This window comes from Culex pipiens, unplaced genomic scaffold, assembly GCF_016801865.2.
Source record: "Culex pipiens pallens isolate TS unplaced genomic scaffold, TS_CPP_V2 Cpp_Un0041, whole genome shotgun sequence".
Classification (NCBI taxonomy): domain Eukaryota; kingdom Metazoa; phylum Arthropoda; class Insecta; order Diptera; family Culicidae; genus Culex; species Culex pipiens.
The window spans coordinates 28,480-41,709 of NW_026292858.1; the positions used below are offsets into that span (position 1 = coordinate 28,480).

The 13,230-nt window shown below is 61.9% G+C and overlaps 2 protein-coding genes across 2 annotated transcripts; both read right to left on the reverse strand.

Annotated features, from left to right (window-relative positions):
- Positions 1-959: 959 nt before the first annotated feature.
- On the reverse strand, positions 960-1,914 carry LOC120431548 (uncharacterized; the record flags this gene model as incomplete). The annotated part of the gene is made up of 3 exons (XM_039596657.1): positions 1,784-1,914; positions 1,129-1,161; positions 960-980 (listed from the first exon to the last, which is right to left on the reverse strand). Coding segments are annotated over exons 1-3 (185 nt in total), but the record flags the coding sequence as incomplete, so codon positions are not given.
- Positions 1,915-2,242: 328 nt separating this feature from the next.
- Positions 2,243-2,782, reverse strand: LOC128093764 (uncharacterized; the record flags this gene model as incomplete). The annotated part of the gene is made up of 2 exons (XM_052711494.1): positions 2,243-2,320; positions 2,696-2,782. Coding segments are annotated over 2 exons (165 nt in total), but the record flags the coding sequence as incomplete, so codon positions are not given.
- Between the last annotated feature and the right edge of the window lie 10,448 nt (positions 2,783-13,230).

The following is a 13,230-nucleotide window of genomic DNA, read 5'->3' on the forward strand; positions in this document are numbered from 1 at the left end:
GACGTAGAGGGGGGTTGTGAGGTGTTGGCTTTGGGCGAGGGAGATGGCTCGGATTATGTGGCTTATGTTGGGGTACTACTGTTTGTTTTTGTTGTGATGAATTGTGAGGGCGGTTGTTTACACTGCTCGATGGGCCTTGGTTGCACGTACTTGACTTATTCGGCGGTCGCGTGTGGTGGAGTGGTTTTTGCTTTGTTGTGAAATTTATCTTGGGATGTGTGGGTTGTGGTGGGTGTGGTGTGGGAGGGGGGTTGGGGGGGTTTGTGAGGGGGGTGAGTGGGGTGTGTGGATCTTGGTCTGTTGCTGTGATGTGGTGTGTTATTGTCTGGCGGTTTCTGGTTGTTATGATTTTGTTGGTACGGGTGTTGGCTTGCGTTGGGTGAGGTGTTAGCGACGGGGCAAGGGAAGTCGGGGGTGGTAGGGTCGGGTGTTTTTGTGGCATGTCCTCTGCGGGGGCGCCGACGTGTTCGCGAAGACGTGGTGGCTAAGGCGGTTGGTGGGTCCGCTTAACCTGTGGTGTTTTTTGTCTGGTGGACTTGGGTCCGCGAGGTTTTTTTCTCTGACTCCCCCTGTTTTGGGCCTTTTCCTGTGGTTGAGCATTTTTGTTGTTTTGGTTGTGAGTTGAAGTGAGGGAGGGGTGGTGGTGGTAGAGAGGTGTCCGGGATCTCTTGTTTTTGTCCTGTATTGTTTGGTGAGGCTGTGTTCCAGTTTTGGTTCGACGTTTTCTGTGTTTGGAGTATCAGGGCCATTCGGGTCTATGGTGCTCGGTGTTGTTTCGTGGGAGAGGATTGGTGGAATATTTGTCGACTTTTGTGTTGGGTAATGTGTCTCTTACTTAGGGTGTGTTAGTCTACTGTTTTTCTTTTTGTTTCTTTTTTCCTGTCGGTTACTCCTGTCGTTCGTGGGTGTTGTGTTTTGTTCTTTTTCTTCTACGAGGGTTTTGCTTGGTGTTTACGTACTTTTTTTTCGTGTCTTGTTTTCTTAACTGTGTTTCTTGTTCTTTGGTGCCGCGAGTGGTGTTTCCTCTTTTTTTTCAGTTTTTACCTGTTACTTCCTTTTTATTCGATTTGTCTTTCGTAATTCTGTCACTTTGTGAGTGTGGTCATTTTTCCTTACTTCTTAGCCCACTGTTGGGTTTTTGTTGCTTTTTCTTTATCTTTTCTTTTGTGCTACTTACGGAGGCTTGACTTACTCGAGTCCGTTGGGGTCCTTGTGGGGGTTTTTTTTGTCTACTCTTGTTATTTTCCTTTTGTTTTTTCACTCTTTTTTTTCGCCAGATTCCTTTTCTATGCTCTTTGCGTTTTGCTTTTTCTTGGGTTTAGAGTATGTGCCGTTTTGTTTATGGGGGGTGGTGGTTAGTTTTGTTTATGCTTGTTTTTCTTCTCTGCTTGTGCTGATGGTCGCCGTTTCGTTTTGATTTTTGGGTTCTTACCTTTGACTGTATTTTTTTTGTTTTTTGAGTGCTGTTTTTCTTTACTTTTTTTGTTTTTTTTTTTCCCCTTTTTTTTCGGATTTTTTTATCGCTTTTTTTCTTGTGTTTATAGTTTCTCGTTTGTGTTTTGTTTTTTTCCCTTTTTTCTATCTCTCCTTTTTTTTGCTTTCTTTTTAACTTTCTTGTTTTTTTTCTTTTGTCCGTTTTTTTTACTATTCTTGGTGCTGCCACCTTCTTTTTTCCTGTTTCCTTTCTTTCTCTTTGTGTACTTGTGTAGTTGTTTTTTTTTTTTTTCCTTCTTTGTTTTCGTGTTCTTTTTTTTCTTTGTTTCTCTTTTTTTTTATGTATTGCTTTGGTGTGGGCTTGTCTGTGTTGTGTGCGTTACTACTGCTAGCTTTAGAGTTTTTTTTTCTTTCCTGCTCTTCTTGGTTTTTTTGCTCTTGTTTTACCTTGTTTGGTACTATGCGCACCCCGTTTGTCATTTTTCCTTTATCTGCTCTTCTTTTATTTCGATATTTACCTGCGACCTATTACGTTTTGTATTTTTTCTGCTTTCTTTCCCTTTCTTCTTTGCTTTCGACTGTTTCTTTTTCGTTATCTGTTAATGTTTTTTTTTACTTTGGCCTGTTTTTTTATCTTTTGCCTAACTTGTGTTTTATGCTGTGGCCGCTGCCCCTGTTTTTGCTACCTCTCACTTAGGTTTTTTTTTTTTTTTTTTTTTTTTTTTTTGTTTGTTTTTTTTTTTTTTTTTTTTTTTTTTTTTGTTTTTGGTTTTTTTTTTTTTTTTTTTTTTTTTTTTTTCTTTTTTTTTTACTCTTCTTTCTTTTCTTTTTCGTTTTCTTTTGTTTTTTTTTTTTTCTTTGTGTTTGTTTTACTTTTTTTTTTTTGTTCTTTTGTTTTTTTTTTTTCGGGTTTCGTGGGTGTTGGCTTTGTTTTGTCTTTGGTCTTTGTTTTGTCTTTTCTTTCCTTGTTCTTTTTTTTTTTTCCTTATTCTTTTTTTTTACTTTTTTTTTCTTTTTTTTTTAACTTGTTTTTCCTGGTTTTTTCTTCTTTTTTTCGGCTGTGTTTGGTGTCGTTTTTTTTTTATTTGTTGTTTTTTTGTTTTTTTGTTTTTTTTCTTTTTTGTCTTGTTTTCTTGTTTTTTTGTTCTGTTTGTGCTTTTTGTTGTGTTGTGTTTTTTTGTTCTTCTTTTTTTTGTTTCTTTGTTGCGGTTTCTTGTTGTTGTTTTTTTGTTGTTTCTATTGGTTGTGTTTTTTTTTTTCTTTTTTTTTTCTTTTTTTTCTGTGGGTTGTTCTTTTTGTTTCTTTTCTTTTCGTTTTTTTTCTTTTTTTTTGTCGTTTTTTTTTTGTTTTTTTTCGCTTTTTTTTTCTTCTTTTTTTTTCTTTTTTTTTGTTCTTGTTGTTTGTTTGTTTTTTGGTTTCTTTGTTATGTTTTTTCTGGTGTTCTTTGTTGTTTTTTTTTTTTTTCTGTTTTTTGTCTTCTTTGGCCCTGTTTGGGTTGTGTGATGTTCTTCCTTTGTTTTTTTTTTTTTTTTTGTTTTGTCTTTGTTTTTCTTCGTTTTGTTTCTGTTATGCTTTTTTTTTGTTTTCTTACCCTTGCGAAGTGTGCTTGTTTTCTTTGTTTAGTCTTGTTAGTGTTTGTCTTTGGTGGCTTTATGCGTGTTTTAATTTCGTTATTTTTTGTTCCTGCACCGCCTCGTTTGTTGTGATGTTTTTTTTTGGGTTTTTTGTTTTTTTTTTTTTTTCTATCTCTTTTTTATCTTTTACCGTTTTTTCGCTTTTTTGTTTTTCTTTTTTTATTTGGGTATCTTTCTTTTTCGTGATTATTTCTTTTCTCTGTTTGCGTGTTTTTTTTCTGGTGGTACCGTTCTCGAGGTATTTTTAACGCGTGACTTGGGTGTGGCCCCACCCAGTTGTCACGGACGTGTTGTTGTTTTGTTCTGCGTTTGGGTTTGGGTGTTGGCTTTCTGCCTGTTTTTGTCTTGTTGCTTTTATTGTTGGATTTCCTCTTGTTGTTTTCTTTTTTTTTTCTTGTTCTTCCTGGGGTGGTGTCTTTCGTGCTGCTTTTTTTTTTCTACTGATTTTGTAGTCGTTTTTGGTGGTCTTTTTGCTCGTTTGTGCTATTGTTCTTTTCTCCTTCTGTTTCGTGTGCTCCTTTATTTTTTCTATGTTTGTCTTTTTTTTCTTTTCTGGTCTGCTATCACTGTGGTTATCTTGTTTTCTTGATGTCTTTTCTTTTTTTTGTCTCTTCTGTTTTCTTGTGCTTGTTTTTTGCGTTGCGTTTGGGTGTGGGCGATTTTTTTTTTCTTTTCCGGGTGTTTTGGCTTGTCTTTCTCTAGCTCTTATTTTTTTTTTCGTTTTGTTTTTATTTTTCTATTTTCTCTCTTGTATTGTTTCTTATACGTTGGTTTCTTGTTGTGGGTGGGGGACTTTGTTGTTTGCTTTCTTGGGTTCTGTGTGGCGGGGTGTTGCTTTCGACCGTCTTTGGTTTTAGGGTCCTTGCACGTTCTTGTTTCTTCTTTCGTAGTGTTTTCTTTTGCCTTGTTCTTTTTTTTTACTTTTTACGTTACTTGTGTTCTTTCGGTGTTGGGGTCTCGTGGTCTGGTTTTTCGTGCTTGTTTCGTTGATTGTCTTGGGTGTCGGTTTACTGGGCTTGTTTGTCTGTCTGCTTTGGGTTTTTGGCTTGTGTCTTTTTTCTTGCTTTGTTGCTTTGTCTTTTCCTGTGTCTTGGTTCGTTTTTTGGGGGTTCTTTTTGGTTTTTTTTTTTTCTTTATTTGTTCCCTTACTTTCTTTTATTTTTGCTGTGTGTAGTTTTTGCTTTTGGTTGATGGTCCTTGTTTGGTTCGTTTCGCGTTGGTTCTGTTTTCCTTTTCTTTTCGTTTCTTCTTTTCTTTTTCGTGTCTTATTTTGTGTTTTGGCTTTTTCTGTTTTTTTCTTTTCGTTTTTTCTTTTTTTGGTTTCTTTTTTTATTCTTTATCTTTTTATGTTTGTGTGTTGGTTTTTCACTCTTGTTAGTGTATCTTTTTTGTTGAGCTCGTCTTTTTTTTTGGTTGCTGTGGTTCTTTGCCTGTTTTTTTTTTTCTTGCCCGGTTTGTTTCTGGTCTTTCTTGTTGTCTCGGGTGTGTTTTTCTCTTTTCGTGCTGTGTTTGTTGTTGTAGTTCACTCGGTGTGGGTGCTTCGCTTTGGGGGTTGTCCCGTCTGTGCGGGGGGTTTGTTTGGTGTGTGTGCTTTTTTTCTTGGCAGGGTGGGGGTCGTGGTTCTGTGAGGCTTTTTGAGCTCGGGGGCTTTGGTGGGCTTCGGTTTTTTTTATTCTTGTGTTCTTCTTTTTGTTTTATTTCTTTCCCTTTTTGTTTGTTCTCTTTTGTTCTTTGCTTTCTTGCCGGTTTGTGGTTCTCTGGTTTTTCCTTGTCCGGGTTGGTTGTTTGTTCTATTACGTTGTTCGTTTTCTTCTCGTTTCTTGACTGTTGTCTTTTTTCTTTTCTTTGCCCTTTTGTTGTTCTCTCCTCGGACCTGTCTGTCTATCCTTTTTTGCTGTTTTTCGGTTCTTTTTTTTTTCTTTTGTGTTTCTCTTTTTTCGTTTTTGTTTTGTTCTCTTTTTAACGCTTTTTCTTGTTTTTGTTTCTTGTTCTTTTATTTGTCTTTCTTGTTTTTTTTTTCTTTCTGGCCGTTTTTCTTGTTCCCCTGTTTCTTCTTACGTTTCTCTTGGTTTTTATGTTTTTTCTTATTTTTTTTCTCGTATTCTGTTTTTCTTTTTACGGTGTTTTTTTTTATTTCTTTGTGCGTTCTTCCATTTTCTTTTCTTACGTTGTTTTTTTTTTTTCCCTTTTACTTTTTTTGTCGTGAATCCTGCCCGATGGTGGAGTTCGTTTGACTGGTTTTCCTTTTTCTTTGTGAATTGGTTGCCTAGTTTTCGTGGGTTATGTTTTTTTTTGGTGTGTTATAGTTTTGGGTTTACTCGCCGTACTTTCCCGGGGTGTTAGGGTGTTGCCTTGATTCTACTTTTTTTTCTTTTTACTTATATTTCTCTTTCCGTTACGTCGTGTCTGTTTGTTCGTTGGTTGGCTTTTTTACTTTGACTGTACTCCTTTGACTTCTGTTCCCTCTTTTTCTTTTTTTGTCTCCTTGTGTCTCTTCGTCCTCCTGGTTGTTTGTGGTTATGCGGTTTCCCCTGTGTGTGGGATGTTTTTCTTTTTTTACCGTGTTGCCTTTGTGCCGTTTCACTGTCGTTGTTGACTTTTTTCTTTTTGACTTGCTTGTACCTGTACTTTGTCTGTACGTGTTTAGGTTTTAGTTGTTTGTTGTTTTACTTTACTGTTGTATTCTTCTGTAGTCGCTGCTTTTTAGCCTTTGGTGGTTCGCGGGAAGTGGTTGTTTGTATTGTTTTTTCCTCTCGTGTTGTCTTCTTTCGTCTGTTTTGGGGTGATGTGGGGGTTGTTGAGTGTTTTTTCCTTTCTTCTTTTTTACTTTCTTTTTTTTTTTTTCTCTTTTTTTTTCCTTACCCTTTTTTTGCCTTTGGCGTACTTCGTGTCACTGGTCTCGTCTGTGCGTTTGATGGGCACTGTCGTACCGAGGTTTCGTGTGTAGTTCTCTCTTTTTTTTCTTCTTTGTTTTATTGTTTGTGCGGGTTTTGTTGACTGGTGTATTTTCTATTGTCGTTTTATTTGGTTGTTGTTGTTTATTTTTGTATTTTGTTTTGTTCTCTTTCGATTTGGTGGTGGTTTGTCGTAGGAAGAATGCGGTCATTGTGTGTTATCTTCCCCTCTTTTGCGCCTGCTGATGTTGGGCGGGGGTTGGACTAACCTGGTGTTGGGAACTTTACTGTCGGGATTTTTGAGAACGCTTTTGAGTGTATTGTTTGTATAAGTTTCTTTTCTGTTCTTTCTGGTGATTTTTGTTCGTCTGCGCGGTGACACGTGACTCCTGGTTGGTTGTCGTCAGCTTTGACGGTTTTCGTGGGTGGAGTCGGTCCTTTCTTGTTTTGTTTGTTTTTTTTTACTTTTTGTTATGTAGTTTCTTGGATGTGTGGGGGGGTCCTACTCTATTGCGTCCTTTTTTTTGTGCTGTTGGTTGACTGGGTTTGTGGCTCTTCGTTGGCGTCTGTGTCTGGGTCCTTTTTTTGTTTTTGGCCGTGTTCTTTGTTGGGGCCGCGGAGTCCTGTGTTTTGTGAGTTTTCGTTCTTTTGTCTCTGTTTGTGAGGGGGTTGTATCGTTTTCTTTGTGTTTCTGGGTTAGTGTTTCTAAATGCTGTCGTTTTTTCGTAGGGTTTTACCGTGGGCTGCTGTTCTGGGGTGTTGTTTCTTGTGTGTTTATGTTCTTTGGTTGCCACTTTCTGGGCTTTGGGGTCGTTTCGGGTTGCTACCGCTTTCTACTTGTTGTGGTTTTTCCTCTTGGGGGTTGACGGGGGGTGTTGTTGGGCCCTGTAGGTTCCTGGGTGGTGGAGTGTTGGCTGTGGGGTGGGGTGTGTAGGTCGAGACTCCTTTTCTTTTTTTTTCTAACCGTGACCTCGGGGTCGCTGGGGATTGTTTTTGGTCTACTTCTCAGGCACGAAGGGGGTGTTGCTGCTTTTTTTGCTTCGGCGGAGGCATTGGCGTTTAGTCCTCTTTTTTTTTGTTCTGTTTTTTTGAGGGTTGCTACCGTTCGTGTTGCGGGTAGGGTTGTCCGTGGTTGGGGGGGGTTTGTTTACGTGTTGTTTTTTTTTTGTTTTTGTTTGTGACTTTTGTTTGCGCGTTTGTGCCTGTGTGTTTTAGTGTTTTTGCTTTTTGTTTTGTCCTTTCTGCTTTTTTATTGTCCGTTTTTTGTCGGGTGAGGGGGCGTGGGTTTTTATTGTTTTGGTTTTGCGCCCTTTTTCTTTTTTGTGCTTACATTTTTAGCTGCTTTTGTTTTTCTTGGTTGACGGGGGGCTTGTTTTGACTTTTTTGTTTATTTCGGATCTGTGGGGGTTGTGGTGGGCGCTGGGGTGACTTGCTCCGTTGGGCGTTTTTGGGATGTGGAGTACGGGAGGCTGTACACGCGGTGGGGTTATGACTACTTTGTTGTTGTGGTCGGGAACCGCTACGTTGTCTGGTCGTTGGGGTTTAGGCGTTCGTGCGTGGTTTAACTCGGATTACGGTTGGGGAGGGTGGTTTGTAGGGGTGGGGCGGGGCGGTGGTGGGGGGGAGGTGGGCGGGACGTGCGTTGACGGGGGGGGGTGGGGGGTGGGGAACGGTGGAGGGGTGGGGGGTAGGGGGGAAAGGTGGGAAAGAGTGGTGGGTGGGCTTGTGGTGCTTCGGGTTTTTTGTACTCTTTCTCTTTGACTGGTCGTGGCGGCGGTGTGTGTCTTATCTGGGGGGGTGTGGGACTGCGGCTGGATTGACGGGGGTGCTCTTGGCGGGTTTGCGGTGCTGTGTGTTGTACGATGGGTGTCTTTTTGCGTGGTGGGTGTACGTTTTCGGTGTAGGTGTGAATGTTGTTGGTTGAATGAGTGTGGTGAGGGGGAGCGTGAGTGTGGGAATCGACGAGAGCTAGGGGGGGGGTCTTGCGTATGGGCGTTTGGTTTCGACTTGTCTATGGGTGTTGGGATGGGAGGGTAGGGGTGGGGGGGGGGACGGGGGACGGGGGAGGCGTAGGGTGAAAGTGGGGTGTTGAGTGTGGGGGGTACGGGGTGAGGGGGTTTTTGGGGCAAGTTGTTGTTGAACTTCTTTGGTGAGAATGTAGGGGATCCTGGGGAGTGTTTTGGGTATCCCAGAGTGGTGTGGTATTGGGTAGGTGGGGGAAGTGAGGGAACGGGAGTAGTGTTTCGTTATGATTTTATGGGTAGGTTGATAGTAGCTCGGGTGGGGCAGTGGGGGGTGAAGGGGGGGGTTGTTGTGAGAGGGGGGATGTGGGGCAGGGGGGGGGGGGGCGAGTGGGGGGGTACTAGTGGTTTTTGTGTGACCGGGGTAGGGGAGGGGGGGGCGTGTGGTGGATGTGTGGTTTTGGCTGGTCAGCAAGAATGGGCGGGTTGGGGGGGGGGGGGTAGGGGAAGGGTGGAGGGGGGGGGGGGAGAGGGGGGGGTGGAGGGGGGGGGGAGGGGGTGGGAAGGGGGGGAGGGAGAGTGGGGGGTGGGGGGTGTAGGGGGGGGGGGGAGGGGGGGGGGTAGGGGGGGGGGGGGGGGGGGGGGGGGGAGGGGGAAGGGGGGGGGTGAGTGGGAGGGGGGGGGGGGAGAGGGTGGGAGAAGGGGTTGGGGGAGTGGGGGGGGGGGTGGCGCGGGGGGGGGGGGGGGGGGGGGGGGGGGGGGGGGGGGAGGGTGGGGGGGGGGGGGGGGGGGTGGGGGGGGGGGGGGGGGGGTGGGGGGTAGAGGGGGAGGAGGGGAGGAGGGTGGGGGGGGGGGGGTGGTGGGGGGGGGTGGGGGTGGGGGGGGGGAGGGGGGGGGGGGGGGGGGGGGGGTGGGGGGGGGGGGGGGGGGGGGGGGGGGGGTGGGGGGGGGGGGGTGGGGGGGGGGGGGGGGGGGGGGGGGGGGGGGGGGGGGGGGGGGGGGGGGGGGGGGGGGGGGGGGGGGGGGGGGGGGGGGGGGGGGGGGGGGGGGGGGGGGGGGGGGGGGGGGGGGGGGGGGGGGGGGGGGGGGGGGGGGGGGGGGGGGGGGGGGGGGGGGGGGGGGGGGGGGGGGGGGGGGGGGGGGGGGGGGGGGGGGGGGGGGGGGGGGGGGGGGGGGGGGGGGGGGGGGGGGGGGGGGGGGGGGGGGGGGGGGGGGGGGGGGGGGGGGGGGGGGGGGGGGGGGGGGGGGGGGGGGGGGGGGGGGGGGGGGGGGGGGGGGGGGGGGGGGGGGGGGGGGGGGGGGGGGGGGGGGGGGGGGGGGGGGGGGGGGGGGGGGGGGGGGGGGGGGGGGGGGGGGGGGGGGGGGGGGGGGGGGGGGGGGGGGGGGGGGGGGGGGGGGGGGGGGGGGGGGGGGGGGGGGGGGGGGGGGGGGGGGGGGGGGGGGGGGGGGGGGGGGGGGGGGGGGGGGGGGGGGGGGGGGGGGGGGGGGGGGGGGGGGGGGGGGGGGGGGGGGGGGGGGGGGGGGGGGGGGGGGGGGGGGGGGGGGGGGGGGGGGGGGGGGGGGGGGGGGGGGGGGGGGGGGGGGGGGGGGGGGGGGGGGGGGGGGGGGGGGGGGGGGGGGGGGGGGGGGGGGGGGGGGGGGGGGGGGGGGGGGGGGGGGGGGGGGGGGGGGGGGGGGGGGGGGGGGGGGGGGGGGGGGGGGGGGGGGGGGGGGGGGGGGGGGGGGGGGGGGGGGGGGGGGGGGGGGGGGGGGGGGGGGGGGGGGGGGGGGGGGGGGGGGGGGGGGGGGGGGGGGGGGGGGGGGGGGGGGGGGGGGGGGGGGGGGGGGGGGGGGGGGGGGGGGGGGGGGGGGGGGGGGGGGGGGGGGGGGGGGGGGGGGGGGGGGGGGGGGGGGGGGGGGGGGGGGGGGGGGGGGGGGGGGGGGGGGGGGGGGGGGGGGGGGGGGGGGGGGGGGGGGGGGGGGGGGGGGGGGGGGGGGGGGGGGGGGGGGGGGGGGGGGGGGGGGGGGGGGGGGGGGGGGGGGGGGGGGGGGGGGGGGGGGGGGGGGGGGGGGGGGGGGGGGGGGGGGGGGGGGGGGGGGGGGGGGGGGGGGGGGGGGGGGGGGGGGGGGGGGGGGGGGGGGGGGGGGGGGGGGGGGGGGGGGGGGGGGGGGGGGGGGGGGGGGGGGGGGGGGGGGGGGGGGGGGGGGGGGGGGGGGGGGGGGGGGGGGGGGGGGGGGGGGGGGGGGGGGGGGGGGGGGGGGGGGGGGGGGGGGGGGGGGGGGGGGGGGGGGGGGGGGGGGGGGGGGGGGGGGGGGGGGGGGGGGGGGGGGGGGGGGGGGGGGGGGGGGGGGGGGGGGGGGGGGGGGGGGGGGGGGGGGGGGGGGGGGGGGGGGGGGGGGGGGGGGGGGGGGGGGGGGGGGGGGGGGGGGGGGGGGGGGGGGGGGGGGGGGGGGGGGGGGGGGGGGGGGGGGGGGGGGGGGGGGGGGGGGGGGGGGGGGGGGGGGGGGGGGGGGGGGGGGGGGGGGGGGGGGGGGGGGGGGGGGGGGGGGGGGGGGGGGGGGGGGGGGGGGGGGGGGGGGGGGGGGGGGGGGGGGGGGGGGGGGGGGGGGGGGGGGGGGGGGGGGGGGGGGGGGGGGGGGGGGGGGGGGGGGGGGGGGGGGGGGGGGGGGGGGGGGGGGGGGGGGGGGGGGGGGGGGGGGGGGGGGGGGGGGGGGGGGGGGGGGGGGGGGGGGGGGGGGGGGGGGGGGGGGGGGGGGGGGGGGGGGGGGGGGGGGGGGGGGGGGGGGGGGGGGGGGGGGGGGGGGGGGGGGGGGGGGGGGGGGGGGGGGGGGGGGGGGGGGGGGGGGGGGGGGGGGGGGGGGGGGGGGGGGGGGGGGGGGGGGGGGGGGGGGGGGGGGGGGGGGGGGGGGGGGGGGGGGGGGGGGGGGGGGGGGGGGGGGGGGGGGGGGGGGGGGGGGGGGGGGGGGGGGGGGGGGGGGGGGGGGGGGGGGGGGGGGGGGGGGGGGGGGGGGGGGGGGGGGGGGGGGGGGGGGGGGGGGGGGGGGGGGGGGGGGGGGGGGGGGGGGGGGGGGGGGGGGGGGGGGGGGGGGGGGGGGGGGGGGGGGGGGGGGGGGGGGGGGGGGGGGGGGGGGGGGGGGGGGGGGGGGGGGGGGGGGGGGGGGGGGGGGGGGGGGGGGGGGGGGGGGGGGGGGGGGGGGGGGGGGGGGGGGGGGGGGGGGGGGGGGGGGGGGGGGGGGGGGGGGGGGGGGGGGGGGGGGGGGGGGGGGGGGGGGGGGGGGGGGGGGGGGGGGGGGGGGGGGGGGGGGGGGGGGGGGGGGGGGGGGGGGGGGGGGGGGGGGGGGGGGGGGGGGGGGGGGGGGGGGGGGGGGGGGGGGGGGGGGGGGGGGGGGGGGGGGGGGGGGGGGGGGGGGGGGGGGGGGGGGGGGGGGGGGGGGGGGGGGGGGGGGGGGGGGGGGGGGGGGGGGGGGGGGGGGGGGGGGGGGGGGGGGGGGGGGGGGGGGGGGGGGGGGGGGGGGGGGGGGGGGGGGGGGGGGGGGGGGGGGGGGGGGGGGGGGGGGGGGGGGGGGGGGGGGGGGGGGGGGGGGGGGGGGGGGGGGGGGGGGGGGGGGGGGGGGGGGGGGGGGGGGGGGGGGGGGGGGGGGGGGGGGGGGGGGGGGGGGGGGGGGGGGGGGGGGGGGGGGGGGGGGGGGGGGGGGGGGGGGGGGGGGGGGGGGGGGGGGGGGGGGGGGGGGGGGGGGGGGGGGGGGGGGGGGGGGGGGGGGGGGGGGGGGGGGGGGGGGGGGGGGGGGGGGGGGGGGGGGGGGGGGGGGGGGGGGGGGGGGGGGGGGGGGGGGGGGGGGGGGGGGGGGGGGGGGGGGGGGGGGGGGGGGGGGGGGGGGGGGGGGGGGGGGGGGGGGGGGGGGGGGGGGGGGGGGGGGGGGGGGGGGGGGGGGGGGGGGGGGGGGGGGGGGGGGGGGGGGGGGGGGGGGGGGGGGGGGGGGGGGGGGGGGGGGGGGGGGGGGGGGGGGGGGGGGGGGGGGGGGGGGGGGGGGGGGGGGGGGGGGGGGGGGGGGGGGGGGGGGGGGGGGGGGGGGGGGGGGGGGGGGGGGGGGGGGGGGGGGGGGGGGGGGGGGGGGGGGGGGGGGGGGGGGGGGGGGGGGGGGGGGGGGGGGGGGGGGGGGGGGGGGGGGGGGGGGGGGGGGGGGGGGGGGGGGGGGGGGGGGGGGGGGGGGGGGGGGGGGGGGGGGGGGGGGGGGGGGGGGGGGGGGGGGGGGGGGGGGGGGGGGGGGGGGGGGGGGGGGGGGGGGGGGGGGGGGGGGGGGGGGGGGGGGGGGGGGGGGGGGGGGGGGGGGGGGGGGGGGGGGGGGGGGGGGGGGGGGGGGGGGGGGGGGGGGGGGGGGGGGGGGGGGGGGGGGGGGGGGGGGGGGGGGGGGGGGGGGGGGGGGGGGGGGGGGGGGGGGGGGGGGGGGGGGGGGGGGGGGGGGGGGGGGGGGGGGGGGGGGGGGGGGGGGGGGGGGGGGGGGGGGGGGGGGGGGGGGGGGGGGGGGGGGGGGGGGGGGGGGGGGGGGGGGGGGGGGGGGGGGGGGGGGGGGGGGGGGGGGGGGGGGGGGGGGGGGGGGGGGGGGGGGGGGGGGGGGGGGGGGGGGGGGGGGGGGGGGGGGGGGGGGGGGGGGGGGGGGGGGGGGGGGGGGGGGGGGGGGGGGGGGGGGGGGGGGGGGGGGGGGGGGGGGGGGGGGGGGGGGGGGGGGGGGGGGGGGGGGGGGGGGGGGGGGGGGGGGGGGGGGGGGGGGGGGGGGGGGGGGGGGGGGGGGGGGGGGGGGGGGGGGGGGGGGGGGGGGGGGGGGGGGGGGGGGGGGGGGGGGGGGGGGGGGGGGGGGGGGGGGGGGGGGGGGGGGGGGGGGGGGGGGGGGGGGGGGGGGGGGGGGGGGGGGGGGGGGGGGGGGGGGGGGGGGGGGGGGGGGGGGGGGGGGGGGGGGGGGGGGGGGGGGGGGGGGGGGGGGGGGGGGGGGGGGGGGGGGGGGGGGGGGGGGGGGGGGGGGGGGGGGGGGGGGGGGGGGGGGGGGGGGGGGGGGGGGGGGGGGGGGGGGGGGGGGGGGGGGGGGGGGGGGGGGGGGGGGGGGGGGGGGGGGGGGGGGGGGGGGGGGGGGGGGGGGGGGGGGGGGGGGGGGGGGGGGGGGGGGGGGGGGGGGGGGGGGGGGGGGGGGGGGGGGGGGGGGGGGGGGGGGGGGGGGGGGGGGGGGGGGGGGGGGGGGGGGGGGGGGGGGGGGGGGGGGGGGGGGGGGGGGGGGGGGGGGGGGGGGGGGGGGGGGGGGGGGGGGGGGGGGGGGGGGGGGGGGGGGGGGGGGGGG